The sequence below is a fragment of the Micrasema longulum genome, unplaced genomic scaffold (genome assembly GCF_059751315.1).
Source record: "Micrasema longulum isolate JH-2025_06_02 unplaced genomic scaffold, ASM5975131v1 h1tg000896l, whole genome shotgun sequence".
Taxonomy (NCBI): Eukaryota; Metazoa; Arthropoda; class Insecta; order Trichoptera; family Brachycentridae; genus Micrasema; species Micrasema longulum.
The window spans coordinates 585,369-607,136 of record NW_028278087.1 but is presented as its reverse complement, the minus strand read 5'-3'; the positions used below and the strand labels follow the sequence as shown (position 1 = coordinate 607,136).

The 21,768-nt window shown below is 33.7% G+C and overlaps 3 protein-coding genes across 3 annotated transcripts; 2 read left to right on the top strand and 1 right to left on the bottom strand.

The window, feature by feature from the left end:
* Positions 1-33: 33 nt before the first annotated feature.
* On the bottom strand, positions 34-6,408 carry Dpm1 (Dolichyl-phosphate mannosyltransferase subunit 1). Its single transcript, XM_088231594.1, has 5 exons — positions 5,464-6,408; positions 5,001-5,211; positions 2,088-2,278; positions 507-590; positions 34-266 (listed from the first exon to the last, which is right to left on the bottom strand). Exons 1-5 carry the CDS (start codon positions 5,589-5,591, stop codon positions 131-133), a joined length of 750 nt encoding a protein of 249 aa, XP_088087720.1. The 5' UTR covers positions 5,592-6,408; the 3' UTR covers positions 34-130.
* On the top strand, positions 6,061-12,308 carry kappaB-Ras (NFKB inhibitor interacting Ras like 1). The gene is made up of 2 exons (XM_088231595.1): positions 6,061-6,426; positions 9,223-12,308. Exons 1-2 carry the CDS (start codon positions 6,061-6,063, stop codon positions 9,481-9,483), a joined length of 627 nt encoding a protein of 208 aa, XP_088087721.1. The 3' UTR covers positions 9,484-12,308.
* A 3,538-nt stretch (positions 12,309-15,846) lies between these two features.
* Arp10 (Actin-related protein 10) lies at positions 15,847-20,904 on the top strand. The gene is made up of 5 exons (XM_088231604.1): positions 15,847-16,039; positions 16,116-16,268; positions 16,387-16,495; positions 18,339-18,591; positions 20,136-20,904. Exons 1-5 carry the CDS (start codon positions 15,963-15,965, stop codon positions 20,693-20,695), a joined length of 1,152 nt encoding a protein of 383 aa, XP_088087730.1. The 5' UTR covers positions 15,847-15,962; the 3' UTR covers positions 20,696-20,904.
* Positions 20,905-21,768: the final 864 nt, after the last annotated feature.

The following is a 21,768-nucleotide window of genomic DNA, read 5'->3' as shown; positions in this document are numbered from 1 at the left end:
TTATTCATCCAAGAAAAGATTAACAACAACTCGTGAAATATTACGAAATATAATTCAAACAACAATACAATTTATGGAATGTAAACATACAGAATGTAACGCTTGACATGACATTTAATAAAAAAATGGATTACGTGGTAGCAAAAAGGTATAACAGAGCTTTAACAAACTGTACTATTTCTGATCCTCCTAGTTTCGACTCCCCATAAACTCTGTCAACAAATGTGATTGGGACTTCTCCAATTGTGTAGTTTAACTGGCGAGCTCTGTGAAAAAATGTTAAACTAAATAAAGGATCCACTTCCTAAGAAATATAACACATATATAAAAGTATTTCAATCAATTATGTAGTCATTTATAACTCTTCGATTGAAGTTCAAACAAGAACATAAAAAAGTCCAGACTTAACGTTGATTTTATTTCTAGCATGCCAGGACATGAATATAAAAACAATGTCATGTTTATCCTGCAAATAACCGAAATAAATAAATAAAGAGATTTTTTACCTTATAATCATTTCCATTTGGAATACATATCCTTTTGACACACAGTTGTTTATGATTTTCAGCAATTTGTCTTTTTTGTAAAGCCTGAAATGATAATAATAATAATAATAATATTTGGCTGATTTATATAGTGCCATTTTTGTGAAAAATCACCTTAAGGGCGCTTTACAATTGTATACCTAAACTTACATTCTAATTAAACTATAGTGAGATATTATATTTCCAGATTTAAAATTGAGGGTATGATAGTCTAAAGAAGTGGAATTTTAGTTGTGATCTGATCTGACTGGGACTGTCGATGATTCGTAAGTTTGAAGGCAATTGGTTCCAGGCAGAGGGGCCGGCAGCGGCAAAAGCACGATCTCCAAATCTAGTGTTTGGGGAGTGCCGGATTTCGACAAGTTTTCCTCTTCCTGAATCAAATGTTGACCTAAGAGTAGATTTTCTTTGACGTGTATTTTCCCTAATACAAAGTTCCGATGGTATTTTGGAGCCATTTCATGAAGGGATTTGAATACTGTCCAGCAAAGCTTGTATTTTGTTCTCTCTGGGCTTTTTAACCAGTGCAAATCTCGAAGATGTTGTGAGATGTGAGAATATTTTTTACTACCGTATTAAGCCTTCCTGCTGCATTGAAAACAGATTGAAGTTAATTATTTTGATATTTTGGGAGATTTGCGTATATTTCATTACAGTAATCTAGGCGCGAAACGACATAAGCATTTACAAGAGCTTTAGTTGCATCTATAGGAATATTTCTCCGCACGGATTTGATCTGTCGGAGATGGAAGAAACCAGCACTTACCGTTTTATTGATCTGAGAATGAAGAGAAAGATCTGAATCTAAATGAAAACCCAGTAGTTTAACATTTATACTAGGGGTAAGATCACAACCTGTGATTGAAATTAGAGATCGGTCTAAAAGGTGCGATATATATATTTATATTAAATGTCCTATTAAGACAAAAAGCATCTTATTTATTCAAAGGAGGCCCAGCTGTACTGCAAATAATTCAAATATTTTGAAATGTGGGCAACTTTTATACTTCAATATTGAAGAATTAAAATGATTATTTGCTGTAGTCTTGATTTCCATTTTCTAAATTGTTATTGATGACTAATTGAAAGTGACCATCATCAAAAAACAAACACGGGGTCTCGACCACCGTAGGACATGACAATAAAATACATACTTTTACTTCTAATAATCATTGGAAAACATTACTACTTGCTCAAATTTAGAGACAGAGTTTTTAATTATCACTTATATCATACACCTATCCAAACCTAATGGTGCAAAGGGCACGCATTGGTATGTGATTAGTCTTACGCTTTAGGTATTGCAAAGCAAAACCACCTTTCAAACAATTATTTCATGTCAACCTTGCCAGGAAGTGAACCCGGACCTCTAGTAAGGTAGGTGAAAGCACTAACAACGGAATACACTATGACGGGAACTTATCTCTGTTTGATTTCCCTTTTCAGGATTTTTACCTAAGAGTAGCTTTTAAAAACAATCCATCAGACTGATTTGATAACAATATTACATAGAATAAAATCAGAGTTTGATGGATGACTCACCGGAAAGATCCAGTTAGGTCGGAAGCTCGGGGCCTGAGGAGGAGCTGGGACAAGAAGTTGGCTCCGCGACTCACGAGTTTCCTTCGGAAGTCCCACCCGCTCACACCTCCAGTACCAACGTACCGAGTCCCGGACACCACGTCCAGATCCTCGGTCTGCTGCAGAGCTATCATTTCGGGAATGAACTTAGGCTGCAATACATACATATATCTTAGAAAGATCTACAATTGAAACTCATGTTTCATTCATTCAACCCGGTCACTAGTAAAAATTATAAATAAAAGTGGAATAAAACTTAAATTAATAGTTTCTGAGATATTTGGAATTATAAAATGCAAAATTTTTTTAAATAATTTTTATGTAGAGTATCATAGTGTTTTTTTAAACTGTATAAATTTTTAGAGCAAATAACATAAAATTTTTCAATAAAATTAAAAACATTATTAGTCATAGTAATTAAATTATAAATGTTTTAAGATATTTTATTGCTTATTAATCTTTGTTACTGGGTCACCTATAAATAAAAATATATTTCAAAGACATTCAATAAACCATTTCTTTTTTATTTTCTCACTAACCCCCAAAAATGGGTATTTTTCATAAAATCGCTAAATTCCAAATATCTCAGAAACTATTAACATTCGGCCATACATTGGGTTACTTTAATTTCTTGCATTTGTGTACACCTACTTTGTCCTACCGGGGATACGTCGAGTTACCAATAGCCCTGTATATTTGTGGTGATATGCTCATGTGTCTGTGTCAACTAATTGCACGTCCCATCTCAACACAGGACTTTTAGTCCCATGGAGTTGGGACTTATGTCTCAAATAATGTACAGAAAACTAATGCATGTAAATAAATAAATAAACAAATTATTATAGAAAACACACATAATTGTCAGTAGGTATATTTTATTGAAGTAATTTATCCAAGGGTTTGAGTTCAGTAAATTAGATAAAAACAGCAATGAGCGATTAAACAAATAATAATCAAAGACATGAGCGGATAAAGGTGTTATACAATACAATTACAATAACAAAAAACAGAGATATCTGGGGTTAAAGTTATAAACACCAGTACAATTATTGATAAAATATCACCTTCATTCACTTTCAAAATAGTTTTTTCTGCTACTTTTTGATGGTGTAGTTGGCTTTATGAGAAAGGGATGAACATAAAATATTCACTTATGCAAAATAAGCACATTTTTAAAAATTTGTCACACAACACCTTCATCCACTCATGTCTCCAATTATTAAAATAGTTGGGCAATCACAGGCTTCACGGATTGAGAATCACCGGAATCCTCTTTGTACTGAGATTTCTGACCGTACACTGGACTGGGTGAAGGAAGAACATACGGTGTCAAGATTATGCTCAAGCACTTCATCCATTATGACAATTGATAGAACCACCGAGCTAGTCAGTGCGGAAGGACCCAATGAAAGGGCGCGCATTTAAATTCATTACCCGGTGAGTATTATGTGACCCTTTACTGAAGTTCGTCAAGAATAATCTCAGGAAAGCTGACTAAGTACGCGAGCTATTTTAATGTACGGAAGCTGTTATTTGCAGCTTAGGCAAACCACCGTGGGATAAGCCTTCTGGAGTGCTGAATCATTTCCCAGTACCATGATTGTCCCAGATAAGGGAGCGGTCTGGTAGCTGAGGAGATGAACTCTATACTTGAATTGCACTATGACTGTCCCTGCAAGCTAGCGGAGCGGTATGGGAGCTGAGATAAACAACTCTGCCTTCTGAGGCTGGTGCATGACCTTTTATAGGTGAATATTTCAGTGAGCGTGATTTTCTCCAGGCCTTCACGGGGGATGAGACGCATAAGGGTAGCTGGTCAGCTGCGATGTTAGAGGAGTAATGTTGTGGGACCATGACAGCGATGCATTGACAAAAATAGTAGGTACACGTTTCAGCTGCGCGTTACATAATTAAGCATAGTAAAAAATACAAGTTTCACTATATTAAATGGAAAACATTATTTTCACTAGCCATAAAATATTTTTCTTTCATTTATATAGGTACATCATTATAAGAATAAATTTATTTATCAATAGAATTCTGTTTTTGTTTTAATTTCACCTATGTTTTGAGTTTGTCCAAATTTTTGTAGACAAGGACTGGAGTCAACCTCCTAGGGAGCTGTTAATATTAACATAATACAACAGAGATGAAAAACATTTTAGAGAAGGGAATATAGAAGTCTAGGCATTGGCTGGTTTAAGTAGCCACTTTACACACTGTGTAACATTCACCATTCTGCCTATATTTGAACATCTATATTCCTTCGATTTTTCCATGTGTTGATGTTTGTGAAGTTAAAGAGGTGAAACCTTTATTGTTGCGGATGAGATTCATATGATTGAATTATTTAACCAACATACTAGGTAACGCCTGAAAAAAGACAGGCCATAACCCCTGTGGATGCCTGGACTTCTATATTCCCTTCTCTAAAATGTTCTTTATCTCTGTTGTATAATGTCAATTTCACCTTTTCTCATATTATTTTTTTATTTCCCAAGCAGTTATTAAATAATAACTATTTGGCAATAGCTTTTTTTAATGTCATATTTTATTTGAGTGTTTTTGTAAAAATTCCTCAATTATATATCTTTTTGTAACATAACTTTTGAAACTACTGTTGATTATCCAAATAAAAACAAGAAACCATAACAATACCATGTTAAAAAAACTTTACTGGTTGAATGAACTTAGATTTTCATAGCCATTCAGATGCAGATTGATTTTATCTTAGTTATTGCATCGTGTTTCCTTTACAATATTTGCTACCATTTCATTCCAGCACATGCAGCACCATCAAATATGTTGATCCAAAACACCTTGAGTGCGAAGAACACAGCACAAAGGGATGAGTAGATAAAAAAACATATTTACATGATGGCTCAGATCAGCATCCATAATGATGATGAAGTTTCCGGTAGCGTGCTGAATTCCGTGCACGTAGGCAGTTCCAAGTCCCAACTTCTTTTCCCGTGGTCGCAACACAATCTTCTTATCTCCGTAGATCTGCTGTAGCTTTTTAGCCGCTATTTGAGTTCCATCCGGGCTGCCATCATCAATTATTATAATTTCGTAGTCAACATTTCTAAAACAAAATAAACCATTTCAGGATTATAAAGGAACATGAGACAAATATAAACAAGATGTAAAGAGCAATGAGTAATGTTCTAACTGAGTCGAGTATCATTATTGTATTAATAATGTGTCTTATAATGGTCAGAAATTAAGTGGTTGTTTAATAATAACTGTATAAAGAGGATCAAAGTAATAATGCAACTGTAATGATAAACTTTTCGTTAGTCATTATTATAACCTAAATGTTGAAAAATAAACTTACATTCCATCCATGTATTTGACGATTAGCCATATTATTATGGGTAAATTTTCTTTTTCGTTGTACGTGGGTAGTAAAACAGAATACTTGTTTTTATTTTTCGACAACTTACATTCGCCGGAGTCTGCCATGTTTTCACGAGTTGTCACTTGTCACCACTGACAGATAAAATGAACAAAATAAATTAACAGTGTTGTCAAAATGTATCGTACTCGCTCTATTAGTACTTATATTAGAAAGAGAGCGAACTCAGCGAACATTTAGGCCGCGTCTTGTGCATAATAAAATGTTATGTAAATAAATATAAATAAGTATTTTGATTTTTTGTTGTGATTTTTGACAGCTGATTCCAGTCAGTTTCAAAATAGAAGTAGAGATTGGGTTTTTAAGAATATATTTTCAAAAGACAATTCAGCTTACAAGTCACTTGACAATATAAAAACGTGCAAACAGATCTAAAATTTGACAGTTCAAATATGCTTAGTATGAGTTTGACTGCCACGAAACGATTATATGCGAGTAACGGTACATCTTAGCATTAAATTAACATAACATTATTAATTGATTAATTAGATTCTGAAGCATTCCTTTTGTAATACTATGGGTAAAACGAGTAAAGTTGTGATATGTGGAATGAAAAGTGTCGGCAAAACTGCCATTCTAGAGCAGCTAATTTATGGCAATGTTACTCGTTCATCGGAGTTTTACCCCACTATAGAAGATATTTATGTGGCGAATATAGAGACCGACAGGGGGACTAAGGAGAGGTTGTGTTTCTATGACACGGCAGGTCTGACCGCTCCAGCTCTGGAGAGTTCGTCCCCTTCAAGCTTCCACGGACTACAGAAACATTACATGGCCTTTGCGGATGGCTACGTTCTCGTGTACGACACCTGTAAACCGGAGTCTCAGACCCTGCTCATGTACTTACACAAGGATATCGAAAGAAACAAAGATAAGAAAGATGTAAGTCAATTTATTTGTTGAACTCATAAAACTAAATGAATATCTGATACGGTTTGATATGTAAAACTAAATTCACAAAAACGTTTTGCCAATAACCAACAGATCACTAGTTTTAGGAGCTATCTATCTACACATGTGAATATTCTTATATTTTAGTTGTAATTTTTAAATAATTGGACCAAAAGATATATCTTCGTCCTTTGAGGAAAGCTCCTTACTTTTCATCATCATTCCCTTTCCACACCTAATGGTGCTTAGGGCACTGCATTGGTACACCAATCGCAGCGTATCTTGATCATTTTTTGCTACATGAGGGTAAGATGATCAGTCTTTCGCTTTAGGTACCAGTCTAGGGACTATGAAATATTCTATTCAGGTGTTCTAGGAACACTTTAAGTTTATCTGATCCATGATCCCATATCACAAAAACATCATCACGTAACGCCGCCAGACTTTGGAAACGAAGGGAGCAGTATCCAAAGCGGTAATTTCAAAGCTCTCCATGAAAAAATTCGCTTTTACGGCCGAAAGTGGATTACCTATAGTTACTCCTTCTATCTGTTTATAAATTTCCTTTTCAAAAGAGAAATATCCATTTGTCAAACAATATTCAAATAAGGCACACATGTCCTTATCAAAAATTGAATCAGTTATTGGGACATTAGTAAACAATGATACTACATCGAAACTGACAAGGATGTCTCCTTCTGAGACATTTAATTCTTTTATTATGCTTACAAAGTGAGGTGAGGCCTTTATAAAGGACGACGTCTTTCCTGTGTGCACTTGTAAAAGCCCCGCTAGATATTGTGATAGCTCATATGTCGGCGCCCCTATCGCGCTTACTATTGGCCTCAGCGGAGTGCCTTCTTTATGCACTTTAGGTAATCCGTAGAGCGCCGGGGTTTTGGAGGCTTGCATAAACAATTTCCAATGGTCCTCCTTAGGAATGCTTGATTGTTTTACCAATTCTCTCATTTTCCTGTCGATTTTATCTGTTGGATTCTTCTTTAATTTTTCATAGGTGTAACTTTTCAATAAATCGTGTATTTTATTCGAGTATGCTTGTTGGTCCAGTATTACCGTCGCGTTTCCTTTGTCCGCCGGTAGTATGAGAATATCCTTATTCTCTCGTGATTCTCTTAGAGCTGCGCGCTCTGATTTTGTTATATTCGATGGCGGTAATTTCGCTTTTCTTAATATCTGGCACCTGTCTTGTCGGATTTCTTCCGCTATTGCTGTAGGGGTCTTTTTTAGTGCCGTTTCCACTCCACATATAATGTCGTCTACTGGGACGGTTTTTGGCGTTATAGCAAAGTTAAGTCCTTTGTTGAGTACCGATATTGCGTCTTTGTTAAGAATTTGACTAGATAAATTCAACACCACTTTATCGGAGTCCAGTTTGGTTACATTTTTAATTTTCTTATTTTCCATTTCTTGGAATTTCTTTTTTTGCGCGTTTTCGGTTGACAACTTGCTTCTCGCTGACTGGCAGTATGTTATTTCATCAATTTTCTTAAAATGTTTATATGAAAGTGTAGCTCCAAGTCGCAGATGTAATTCATACAGGCTTCTCGACATTTTGTCTAATTCAAAGCGGGTGTTGTTTATTCTCTCTCTAAGGAGAGCCGCTTCGGCCTGTGCAAATACTCTCTTGGCCTTAGAAGAATGAATATGTCTGCGTATTTTGATGTGTGTAAGTGTAACAGACTATCTCAATCTACTATCATATCTCAATTATCATTTCAATTATGTTTTTATATATATATTCTTTTTCTGTTGATTTCAGTGATACTATTATTTTGTTTTTTTTTTCAATACTACTATATTTTAGTATTATATTATTATTTTGTTGATTACAATGATACCGTTATTTTGTATATTTGATTATGTATGAATCTAAATTTATATAATTTATAATTTACATTTTAATATTTATGTCTGATTATCTTTTTTAAATTGTATTCTTTGAAATTTTATTATTTATTACTTATACCTTTTTTTCTGGATTTTTATTATATTGCGTCTCGTGTCATTATATTTTAGTCTAATTAATTTACTATGTATTTTTTATTGTTAATTATTATGGCTTGACATGGGCACAGCCCAAAAAGCCTTAATAAGTTCACTTATATTTAAACGGGTGTAATTTTGAATGAATATATAAATAAATAAATATATTAATCAGACTTCCATACAATTATAAAACTTCAAGGACGTGTGACGAATAAGGAAAGCAAAATCCCCCAACCGCACCGCTCACATTTATCCTTCATATTCATTATTATCACAGATATAGTGTATTATCTATTCAGTGATTATTATCTTAGCGTCTATACGCTAACATAATAATGCATAGACACTTCATTAACTCCCCGGGGAGGAAATGCAGCCTGTCTACAAATATTTGGACATACTCAAAACATTGTTGATTAACCTAACTGGTATGAGAAGTATGAGAATTCAAAAATTATTTTCAGGCGTGGCCTAGTAGGTGAAATAATTCAGTAACATGAATCTTACCTACATCATTAAATGTTTGAACATGGGCCGAATGGTGAATGTTACACAGTGTGTAAAGTGGTCACTTAAACCAGCCAATGACAGGTCATAAGCTCTGTAAATGCCTAGACTTCCATATTCCAACCAATTTTTTTTGCTTATAATGCAGAGATTGTATAGAACAAGTATATAGTGCTCTTTTAAAAAATTAAAATTAAAAAACTCTGTGCTTTAAATAATTTTATTTGTATTGTGTTTAATGCAATATTAATTTTGGTTTGTTGTATTTACTAGGCTACAATAATAGTGGTCGGTAACCGCACCGGGCAGCCAGATCCCAAGCTAGAGGAGAACACAATAAGTAAGGCGTGCAACTGGTGTACGCGGGAGAAACTCCGGCACTTTGATGTGAGCGCCATGGAGCGACTGTCGCTGTACGATGCCTTCGTGTTCCTGAGTTCCCGCCTCAACCCGGCGCCCACCAAGAGCAGTTTCCCCCAGCTCCCGGCGCTCACCAAGCTAACGCAGAAAGGGGCAAACAGGCCTGACTCATAGAGACCGTGTAGCGAGGAGAGTAACAATATTGTATATTATTTAAACTTTCAGGGGTACAATTATGAAGCTTCTCTATCCCCTAGAGAGTGCTTAATTTGGGGATATTTATTTTTTCCTTGCAGCTAATTTTTGCTTCATATATGGCCTTGCTGATGATTAAACGTCAAAAAATATGAACCCGTGAAATCAAACTTAACAGATTTAGAACATTATTGCGACCTTAAGCATTACCCAAAACACTTAATTAGGTTGAATTGATCAAACAGTATAAGTTTTATTTCCGTTTTTGAAGCAGTTTTTTACATCATTTGACGTTTAATGATCAGTGTGGCCATTATATGAAGCAAAGTGTCATCGCATTAAAGAAATTTAAATCTTCAAATTAATTTCATGTATTTATTTATTTTTTAGTTACATTGAGAACATTACAGTGTATCCAATTCATTCTCAGTATATTACAAAATATATACATTAGATTTATTAAATAGAAAAGAGAAAAAAAAAGTCATGTAAAATGGACATACATATTACAATTTGGAAATTGCCTTCCTAAGAGAAATCCCACTGTCATGAAATATATCGACATCCGAGGCGATACGATTGAATAACACGATTGCTCTACCTACTGGCATAACCATTGGCAGGTTGGTTCTACATCGTGCTAGGTAAAACAACCTGTGTTGCCTTTGTTGAAGATAGGGACAAATAAACCAAATTTATTCAGAATATTGGAATTATATATGTGACCACCAATGAGTTGAAAAAAGTGAACACCCAAATGAATATCACTCCCTAGGGGGTAGAGAAGATCCAGAATACCCCAGATGTAAATAAAATAAATAGATAAAATGTGTAAATCTACAACTCAACAACTTTACAAGTAAGCGGAAAGACAGATATGTGTTGATGCATGACTATGACATAGAACTCGCAAAATTAGTACTTCAAGTATTAATATATAAATAAGTATTTATAGAAATTTAGTGTCATTTGAAGAAGTAAACCTTTTCCTCACTAAGCATTGAAAAATTGCACATGATTCGAACGAGGGGACCAAACGACCCCAGCGCCTGCTTGTATATAACGTCACAAGAGTAAAAAGTTGGATGTGTTTATGATCGTGCAATAATTTATTAATGTTATCGCTTACATATTTTTTACTCATTCGTGTATTTTATTAATTTTGTTAACTCGCTGAATGCTAATGTACTTGACGAAAAATCGTCCATTGCATTATTTATGATTTTTTTTAATATGATTTATAAAATTGAAAACTAAAAAAGGAAAAGGTTTTTTTTCTGTTATTTTCAAAATTACCAAAAATATAGAGTAAATAAATAGCTCTAATAATACTCGAGTTATCGAATTAAAATTGATCTATGGAGGATTCGACTCCCCCTCTTCGACCTGGCTAGGTTAATCAATATGTTTGTTGGAATATATCAATATTCCAACATTATATCAATAAAGCATGATTTATTGCATAAAAAAAATAGTTCGTTTTTTGTAAATAATAAAATGACCAAGACATTTAATTTGCTGTGCGCATGCAAAAATCTGAACTATGGGAGGATCAATATTAGGCCTGGAGCATATCTTTTTATATCTAGTGTATCTTGTTCTGAGGGTTAAAATGTGACTATTTTTTTGTTTATGAATATATTATTCATTTATTGATTGAGATATTTATTTTGTAGAAATTAATATAATTAACATTTGTAGTATTAAATATACAAATTCTTTATGTGTAATATTTTAGTTTACTTAATTGTAACAAATAAAATTGATAAAAAAAAAAAAAGAAAAACTGAATGCTTTCAATGTGCGATGGGCGATAGGTGAGCAAATTTCGAGATCCGCGCATTATGTAAGGCTGAGATAAGCATTATCGACAAAATCAAGAAAGGAGTTGTGTGTTGGTTTTAGACATGAGCGAATGGACGGCTGAAAAGATTTACAATTCTAATGTTGATAGATGCTGAAAATGAGGAAAACCGAGAAAGACATGGCATAAGCAAATCCAACAAATACTTAAAGATGTACATTTCAAAAGTCCAAATAATCGGTGTCCATGCATGAGAAGATGTATGAATGTGGAGAATGTGTGGTTTGTATTCAAAGAGTGATATACATGTGGCGTTCTATCCTCTCTGCCAACCCTTACAAGTAAACGGGGTGATGGTTTGTTTGTTTTAAATATTATATTGAATAAAAAATCTCATATGATTATATTATATTTTAAGATGAACCTAAAATTTGTGTCCTGTTTCAGTAAAATATTATATATTGTATGATCATTTTTGAAGCAGCTTGATTTAAAAAAATGTTACATTACCTACGTATATAAAATATCAGTATCTATTTCTATTAAATTATATTTCAAAAATGATAATTTTGTTCCTTTCAAAAATAAATGACAATATACCTTTTGTTTATCTTTTTTACAAATAAAATAATTTACATTCAAGATTAAATAATCTGCATAATACACCATGACTTCACAGCATAGTGTTCATGTACTTAAACCTCGCTTAGCGCAATTGAAATTTATGGTATTTCAAGTTTGTTGTTACACTATCTAAGTGATAGATTATTTTATCACTTTGGTCTATTATGTTTGAAGACATTTATTTATGGTAATAAATATTTATAATCTCTATTGTTACTTCAAATTATTAATTTATACTTGTACCTATTGTCATCTTATTCCCTGTAACATGTGCAAAACATGTGAATTTCTGAGATCAAGCTCAGTAAATGTTTTCACGTCAATATTTTATCTGATGTGTAAAACTGACAACCTTTGTGGCATTTACAGCACAAAATATCAAAATTAATGGAAAAGAAATCCATAACAAGGCCCTAATAAATTTTGCATAGTCTTAATCTTTTACGCGAAAATATTTGCATAATTTACAAGCTCTCATGAATTATTAATTTTGCGATTAACTTTAATAAATAGTTTGCACAATATTATTTTTGATATTGTTTTTCTCTTATTATTTTTTTTATATGTTACACGACTCGTGCTGTGTTAATTAATCGCTAAATTATTATTTATTATGACGTACTTAAAAATATTTTATTGATTAGAAATATAATATTATTGTTTGTATTTTACATTTACAATTTTTTTTGTACAAAAAATAAACCCTTTTTCAATAAATTATGTTTTTTTTAATACTATTCAATTAATCCTTTACTTAATTAATATTTTCAAATAATGGATGGTTTTTCTAAATTTGTAAAATATTTTGGAAAATGCCTGAGTTATATCAACACATTACAAAAGACATGAAGAACATTTTACAGAAGGGAATATAGATGTCTAGGCTCCACAGGGCTTATGACCTGTCATTGGCTGGTTTAAGTAGCCACTCTACACGCTATGTAACATTCACCATTCAATACATATTAAATATATATGCATTCAATATAGGTGTTCAAATATTTGAACACCTCAATTTTTTATTTTTTTTTAGTTAAATTTTTTTGTTTTTTTACAGTAAATATAAGTGATAAAACAGAGTATTGAAAAATAAAGCATAATTACAAAGCAATGAAATACATATTAATAGTAAACAAAAAATCCCACAAAGGCTTTTCCTATTCCTATTCCTTCCACTCTTCCGTCAATCTGTTGACGTTTCGAAGTTAAAGAGCTAAAACTTTCAACAATGTTTGAGTATGTCCAAATGCTTGCAGACAATGTTTGAGTATGTCCAAATGACAGCATTTGGACATACTCAAACATTGTTGAATTACTACCTGGTAAAAGATGAAATATAAAAATTGAAAAATTGTTTTCAGGCGTTGCCTAGTAGGTGATTTGGTTCAGCCGGATGAATCTCACCCACGTGATAAAGGTTTCAGCTCTTTTACTTCACAAAAGTCAACAGATGGAAGAGTTGAGGAAATGTGGATGTTCAAACATAGGCAGAATGGTGAATGTTACACAGTGTATAAAGTGGCCACTTAAACCAGCCAATGACAGGTCATAAACCCTGTTAATGCCTAAACTTCCATACTCCCTTCTCAAAAACGTTTTCCCTCTCTGTTGAAATAAATTTAAAAGCTAAAACTTTTACTGTTGGGTAATTAAGGTTCTGTGTTCACTACCCAACGGCGGCTTCCGTGGTGTAGTGGTCAAGACGCTTGACTCACGCACGGAAGGTTCCGGGTTCGATTCCCGGCGGAACACAAAAATAAAAATGTGATTTTTCTCAAGCCTGGGTACTCTGTGATGTAATTCACCACTGTAATTAGGCCTGTTGTGGTGCACAAAAAATGAAAAAAAAAAAAACGTAAAAAATAGTATAGTGTTAAAACTGTTTCTAATAAATAAATGTTTCTGTTTTAAATTAATATTTGGAAGATGCAATTTAATGAAATAAAATGTATTTAATGTAAATAACGTTAGCAATAGACACCATAACCAATATGATGTTTTTACTGTTTGTATTTTCTAAACATTTTTTTCTTCTTTTTTTATTATTGTATTTATTATTTGTTTTTGGCCAGAGTAAGAAATTTCTGGTGGCAATAATTCCGCCATTTAACTGTGTATACCTTTGTTTTATTTAAGAAATATCAGGAAAAAAAATGTATTTATCACATTGTATTTATTATGGTTGGGGCTCAAACTGTCAGTAGGGTCGCAGTGAGTCACATCTTGCTGAAGGGTGTGATTCTATAAAATGCTGGGAACGCCCAACTGCATTCCACCGGCAACACTATTCACTAGTCCTACTCGTTAGTGTCTACGTCGCGAACCCTGGGCAATGGGATCACACTCATAACGGTGTGATCACAGCAGATAACGAGAGGATGAAAAGCGAGTTTCTGGAGCCTCCAAACCAGAACCAACCAGCTAAGGGAAGGTAACCCCGACAGAAAAATCCACCAGAGAAGGCAACGGGAAACCACTCTGGTCATCTTTTTCCAGGAATCACCATGGCGAGTACATCCAATAAGCAGTTGTCTTGGCTGCTGAATACAAGAGTAGTGCAGGACCGAGATGCTTTCGCTGTAGTGATCGCCAACATTGGGGGGACCTGACAACGCACTGCAAGAAGAAGAAGATATATTATGGTTAATAAAGATTTATTATTATTATAATATCGAATATATGTTTTTTTCTATTATAAATTATTTTTTTACGGTAATAGGTATTTTACATTTCTTTGGGATAGGAGAAGACACCTAAATGGATGCCAGGGTTGCCTTAAAATCAGTAAACTCGTATTTTTTACCAAGAAATTAATAACATTCTCCAGTTTGCCAAAAACATAGCAAAATTGGGCCAATACAGCAGAATTTTTTTGTTTTTCCACATTCGCTCTTAGGTGGAGCATGTGGACATCACCGGGGCTTCTAGGAGATCCTATCGCCAGCCAGCATTCTCGCTTCCTCCCACATCAATCCCGTGTCCCTTAGTTGCACCGAATAAAGCCGAAAGATTGTCTTCGACGGCCTTCCAGGACGGCGAGATCCCGTAGGTGTAAAGATAAGGCAACATGGCCTTGATTCTCTTGAGGCACACGCAGCACATCCAAGCCAGGTCCACAGCTATATCTTCAAAACACTTTTTATAAGAGGCTGCTGCGTCCATTCTCGAACTTCAGTGTTAATTATAAAATCAAACCACCTTATGCCTAATATTCTCTTCAAGCACTTACTCCCAAAACTCAGAAGTTTGATGTTTTGAGTTTTGGTAAGGTGCCAAGATTCCCACCCATATAGGATAGTTCTAAAAATTTAAACATATTAGGTATTCAAAAAAAAAATTCTCTCATGATTTAACCAAGTATTACAATTCTTCGAACTATGAACTTGAAGTCATAAATAACTTTTGGTAGAGCGTGATTCGAACCTCCGATCCGTGAGCCTGTAATGATACTACGGGACCACAATTTTATATCATATAATATATGTATATTTTAATATATTGTTAACTGCATAAATATTCTTAGTATATCTAACGTAGAAATTAACTGAAGGGTGTCATTGGGCGTTGCTAGCTGTAGTAATCAAATCGATTTAATTTAAATAAAATGAAAATGCAAGAATATTTTGATTCCCTGAGTACTCATCCAAATGTGAAAATTGTATGTCCTAAATTCCCACAATGTGGAGGAGTATGTTCGCTGATGTTCGCTTACTTGACAATCAAATAATAAATGCACGTGGGTACCTAATAAAATAGCCATTGTGAAACATTATTCAATTCAAATTTCGTAAAATAATTCCGTTCAAATAAATTGAACCATAGAGGTGTGTTTAATGCTTTATGGGAGCGCCCTCTATGCAAATAAATTAATTTATGTACCTACTTGAATCCGAATCCATGGTCGTGAACTGTCACTTTGACGCTGTTGACACATTTGTCGGGTCGTTCCTGGCTGTTTGGAAAAAATATGCAACATTTTTTAATTTTTAAAATTTTTGCATGAGCGTGAGATAGAAGTCAACGATTTAAAATGCCGCTATATGAAGGAATAGCTCTTATTCACGAAAAACAGGCAGTTGTGTTAGATATTGGCGCCGCGTATACCAAGTAAGTGTAAAAAGGCTTTTCTACCTACATTCGTGTGGCATTTTCTAATTAATGGTGTTTTTTTTTTTACTTTAAGGTTCGGTTTTACCGGGGAAGCATCGCCAAGATGTATTATTCCATCCGAGTACACGTGCCCAAAAACAAAGGAAGTGAAAAGTGTTTTCCAATTCAAATCCATTGAAGAGTTGTATAATACTTTGGTAGAATTTATACACCTCTTGTATTTTAGGTAATTTTATAATTTTAATGTGGCATGTAAAATATAATTTATTAATAATTATAAATGATTAACTTATTAATTACAAAATAATAAAATCATCGTAAGTATGAGTGCTATTTTTTTACAGGCACGTGCTTGTGAGCCCGAAGGATAGAAAAGTTATTATAGTGGAATCACTTCTAAGTCCGACAATATTCAGAGATACCCTGGCAAAAGTGCTCTTTTGTCATTTTGAGGTAAGTTACTACATTACATTATTTATCTTAAATTAAAAAGTTAAAATTAAATTTATATCTTTATATAATCACTTTGTAAAGCGCCCTTGAGGTATTATATTACGAAAATGGCGCTATATAAGTTATCCATAATTATGATTAATTATTATTATAAGTTTTGATGAATGCGTATGTATTAACACTTTTTAAGTAATATTTGATTCACAAAATAAATATTAACATTATGACACAAAGTTTTGTTTTTCTGAAATTACTCCGCGTGTAACATCTCAAGTTCTCTTCCGCTTGTTCTCGGTCCGTTAACGGAAAGTAATCTGAAAATCTTTGTGCGTTAATCCTAGTTGTGAACGACCTTCCCGTTTGGCTCATGTACACGGCTTCTCAAGAACCGCAGCATAATAAATATGAGCCTGAGTTAGTATCCCTTTTATCTTTATTATTAGTTAACAATTCTAAAGTCTTTCTTCAGTTTCCTCATACTTACTAAATATGTTTTTAATTTAGCAAAAATTAAAACATATTTAAAAATAAGTCTGCAAAACAAGTGTAATAAAACATTTAAAATCTCACATTGTACCCTGCCCTGCGATCTCTTTGTGATCAATTGAATATGCATCATCAGTACTATCACTGTTTTCTAGTTTCCTTGTAATAATAATCATTTTCACTCCAGTAAAATGGCTAAATAGTGTCACATATTCATTTTAATATTACAATGTAGAGATAACTTGCATATTATGTATATTATATTAATAAAAATTATTAACTTTTATGAAAAGAAAGAAAAAAAATAAAAGAAATAAAATATTCATTATATATTATTAATGTTTGAAGCATTAACTTTGTGGTCAATCATTTGACTAAATTTTATTAAGTATATACATTAAGTATATTTTATTAAGTATATACAATATATTTATTTATATTACAATTAGTAATAATACATTTAGTATATATATATAAGTGGTTATATATAAGTGGGAAGTATGTTCACTAGGGATGGAATGACTGAGAAAGATATTGAAAGGAGGGTAAGTGCCGGGAACAGAGTGAACGGTGCACTTAAATCGACCTTGGCAAATAAATGCTTGTCACAAGAGGCAAAATTGGCAGTTCACAACGGAGTCCTGGTCCCATCCCTGATGTATGGGAGCGAAGTATGGACTTGGAAAAACAGGAATGAAAGTAGGCTGAATGCTGTCGAAATGCGATCTCTCAGGCGAATGTGTGGTAAAACTATGTACGATAGATGCACAAATGTTGAGATCCGTACATTATGTAAGGCTGAGACAAGCATTATCGACAAAATCAAGAAAGGAGCTCTGCGCTGGTTTGGACGTGTAGAACGAATGGACAGCGAGAGAACGGCTAAGAATATTTACAATGCGAATGTTGATGGATGCAGAAATAGAGGAAGACCGAGAAAGACATGGCATGACCAAATCCAACAAATACTTAAAGATGGACATGTCGAAAGTCGGAATAATCGGCGCGCGTGCATGAGAAGATGTATGAATGTAGAGGAAGCGAGATCTGTATGCAAAGATAGAGTGTTGTGGCGTTCTATCCTCTCTGCCTACCCTTACGGAGAAACGGCGTGATGGTTTGTTTGTTTGTTTGTTATATACGAATATTTAATAACATTTAGTCATATTTATAATAATTAGTTTTTGCATAAATGTGATAAAATAAGACAGTAAAGGAATGCAGTTTTATTTGAGTGCTTATTACAGTTTAATAATAAAACCACACGCTTCTCCGGATTCCGCTCCGGAAAGAAGAAAAACAATTGTGTTACGAGTATGTATTATTCCAATTAGTCATAGATTCAGTATGTTTCAAGGTGTCCTCAGTGCTGTTTGCCCCAGCACCGCTGGTGGCAGTCATGTCCCTGGGCGCGGCCACCTGCCTCGTGGTAGACCTCGGCTACGAGGAGGCCCTCGTGACTCCCGTGGTCCACGGAGTGCCGGTCCTCAAGGGTTGGGCAGCGCAGGCCCTGGCCGCGCGCTGCATGCACCAGCGTCTGCGACAACTGATGGACGAAGATAACTCCAGTCAATTGAACCTCTCCGATAAAGTTATCGAAGATATCAAAGGTATTCTATCTGTAACTAGGGTTGCCAACCCTCCTGGAAAAAGCCTTTTGCCTAAAATCTCTAAAGAATGCAGCTAAAATCTTCCAGAATTGATTGATATATGATAATTAATTAAGTGAAGTTATGGCAAGTGAAAAAGGGAGGTAGAATAAAAAAGTTGCTATTTATTTATCAATCCCAATATCGTTCCAATACGCACACATTGTAAAAATATACAATTTAAAAAAAACATTACTAGTTCTGACATTGTCTTTCGCTTAATAACTTTCAAAATTTCATTTTCTGAATATATTCTATGTTAAAATAAATAAAACAACTTTGTTTTTACGTAACTTAAACCTTGACAAAGAAGCTTGTTTGCTTTGAAACCGGTCGGTGAAAAATAAAAATTAGTGGTTAAAAACAAAGTTGTTTTATTTATTTTATTATAATGAATAACCACAAAGTTAGTGCTTCAAATATAAACTTTATATTCTATGTTTTTCAAAAAAATTAAACTCTTGTTTGATTTCGGTGGGTTTTTATTTTACCCAATATTTAATTGATTTAATTTAGAAATCATATAGTTGGTTAAAATATTAATCTGTATTTATTATTTACCTGTTTATGGTGTTATTTGTTTATCGGTTAAGGGTATACAAAAATATTAAAGACAATCTAACAAATTGATCGGGTTGTGGGCCCATGGCTAGTGTCTCGGACTCACAAACCAAAGGTCCGTGGTTCGAATCCCACTCTACCCCAACTCGATTCCATTTTCTAATAGTGAGTTATTTGCAACTCGTTGAAAATGGCCCTCAAAATTAAATATTTGGGTAAATCATAAGAACGCAAATATTTCTTTTTATCAAAAATGAAAAATCCAAGGTACCTTGTAACGAGATTTGTAACAATACATTTTTCAATCTAAAATCAATTATTTATTGTGTATTTATGTAAAATGTCTTCCTCGGCACAGGTTTTCCCAGTGAGGAATACATTGTTGATTCAAATATATAATGTATTCTTGTGAAGTATCAAATAAATAAATAAATCGATATTCGACAGTATTTTGAGTATGTCCAAATGTTTGTAAACAAAGCTGGAATTTACTCCTTAGGGAGTTATCAAATTTATTGCAACAGAGAGAGTTTTCAAGAAGGGAATACGGAAGTCTGGGCATTAACAATGCTTATGACCTCTCATTGGCTTGTTTTAGTGGCCACTTTACACACGTATGAATGTTATATGTGTGTAAAGTGGCATAAGCCCTATATTCCATAACTCTTCTCAAAAGTGTTTTCCCTCTATGTTGCAATAATTTTCAGCAAAATTGCTGAAACTTATGTATAAATGAAATAAATATATATATTATATGTTGATAAATAAATAAATATTGTTAAAAATTAATATGGGTAGTATAAACGATATTTGAATAATACCTATTAAAATAAATTTAACTGTTCAAAAGACCTCAGATATAATAGCGAGTAGGACTCTTAATCAACTTTGTATTGTATCTTCCATTTTCTTTTTTTAAATTAAAGTATTTAAATTTATTTCAGTTAAAACATGTTTCGTGACAACAATGGAGCGCTCGGAGCAATGGGCGGACGGATCCCCACCCAGCCCAGCCCCCTCCGTGTCCTACCCTCTCCACGGTCACACCACCCTCACAATATCGGGCCGCACGAGAGAGCTGGCTGCGGAGATCATGTTCCCTCGCGATAACGACAACCTCGCCCTCGGGAACATCATCCTGGACTCTATACTCAAGTGCCCCATCGACACAAGAATCCCACTCTCGGAATCCATTCTCCTCACGGGCGGCACAGCAATGTTGCCCGGCATCAAATCTCGGCTGAAAACAGAACTCGATTACCTCATCAAGCAGCCGTTGTACAAGGATAAGTGTTTCCTCAAAGAGTTCAAGTTCCACACGGCTCCTGCAAAAGAAAACTACATTGCCTGGCTCGGTGGGGCCATCTTCGGGGGCACAGATCTGATAAACACTCGCTCTCTCAGCAGAGACACATATGTTAAAGATCCTCGCGTTCCCGACTGGGCTAACCTCATCGACAATACTCTCCCTGAACAGCATCAGAAAATAGGAATCTCCTTGTGAGAAGAAGAGTACTTCTAAGTATACGTGCATAAGAAAAATATATGTGCACTTTTTCTAGTTAAGCTTAGGCTTGTACTTAGGTAGAATGTGAAGCGAATCATATTCATCAAACTCTACTGTTTTGTATGGATTTAAATTTATGAGATGAGCAACGGAAAGAGTTAAGAGATAGAGGCAGCCCTAATTCTGATGGTTTTTCATATCGAAAACTGGTGTATGAAAATTCAAAATGATTTTATCACATTTTTACTAAAATTCTATTAATTCTTAATATTTTTTTACCCTAGATATAAATGCTGGAGATATTGCCTTTTATTTTTTTTCATAAAATGTTGATAAAATAATAAAAAGTCAATAAATTTGAGATAGACCCGCGTAATATTGCGGGATATTACTCCAACTAGGTAACTTCAAAAGCAACATTTTTGAGTTACCCACTACAAACACATGAATTCTACAAAAAGATGAAGCGTGATTCATTCAAAACGTATTATGATGGTTTGAATGCATGACTTTTCTATTTGTAGGATAAAAATGTGTTTTTAGTGAACAACTCACAAATGCATATTTGAAGTTACCTAGTTGTAGTAATTACCCCACGATATGTAATTTTTGCAAAAATCTGCAAAGTGTAGGCTGTTTGAAATGTATTGTAATAGAACTATCTAAAAATTCATTATTAATTGTATTTTTTTTCTTCCTAGAGTGCACATATATTTTTTGCATAATACTTGGAAGGAGGTTGTATTATACATATATATGTAAAATAAGACAAAATTCTATTTTTTACAAATCTGCATTTATAGGACCAATGTTGTATCTCTTTGCATTGAACAAGCTGGTTTTGTAATTTTTATATTTGGATTGAAAGGAAAAACGTGCTTTGAAAATATTGTCTAATTATGTTTGCTATCTATTTATTTTAATAAATTATTATTTACATAGAGAAGTTGCCAAATAGCGGTTAAATTATTTTAATTTGTATTTCACTTTTAGTTACACTCAGATCGATTATTTATAAATCTTTTTAAATGTCATTTTTTACATTGATAAAATATTTTTATAAAAAAAAT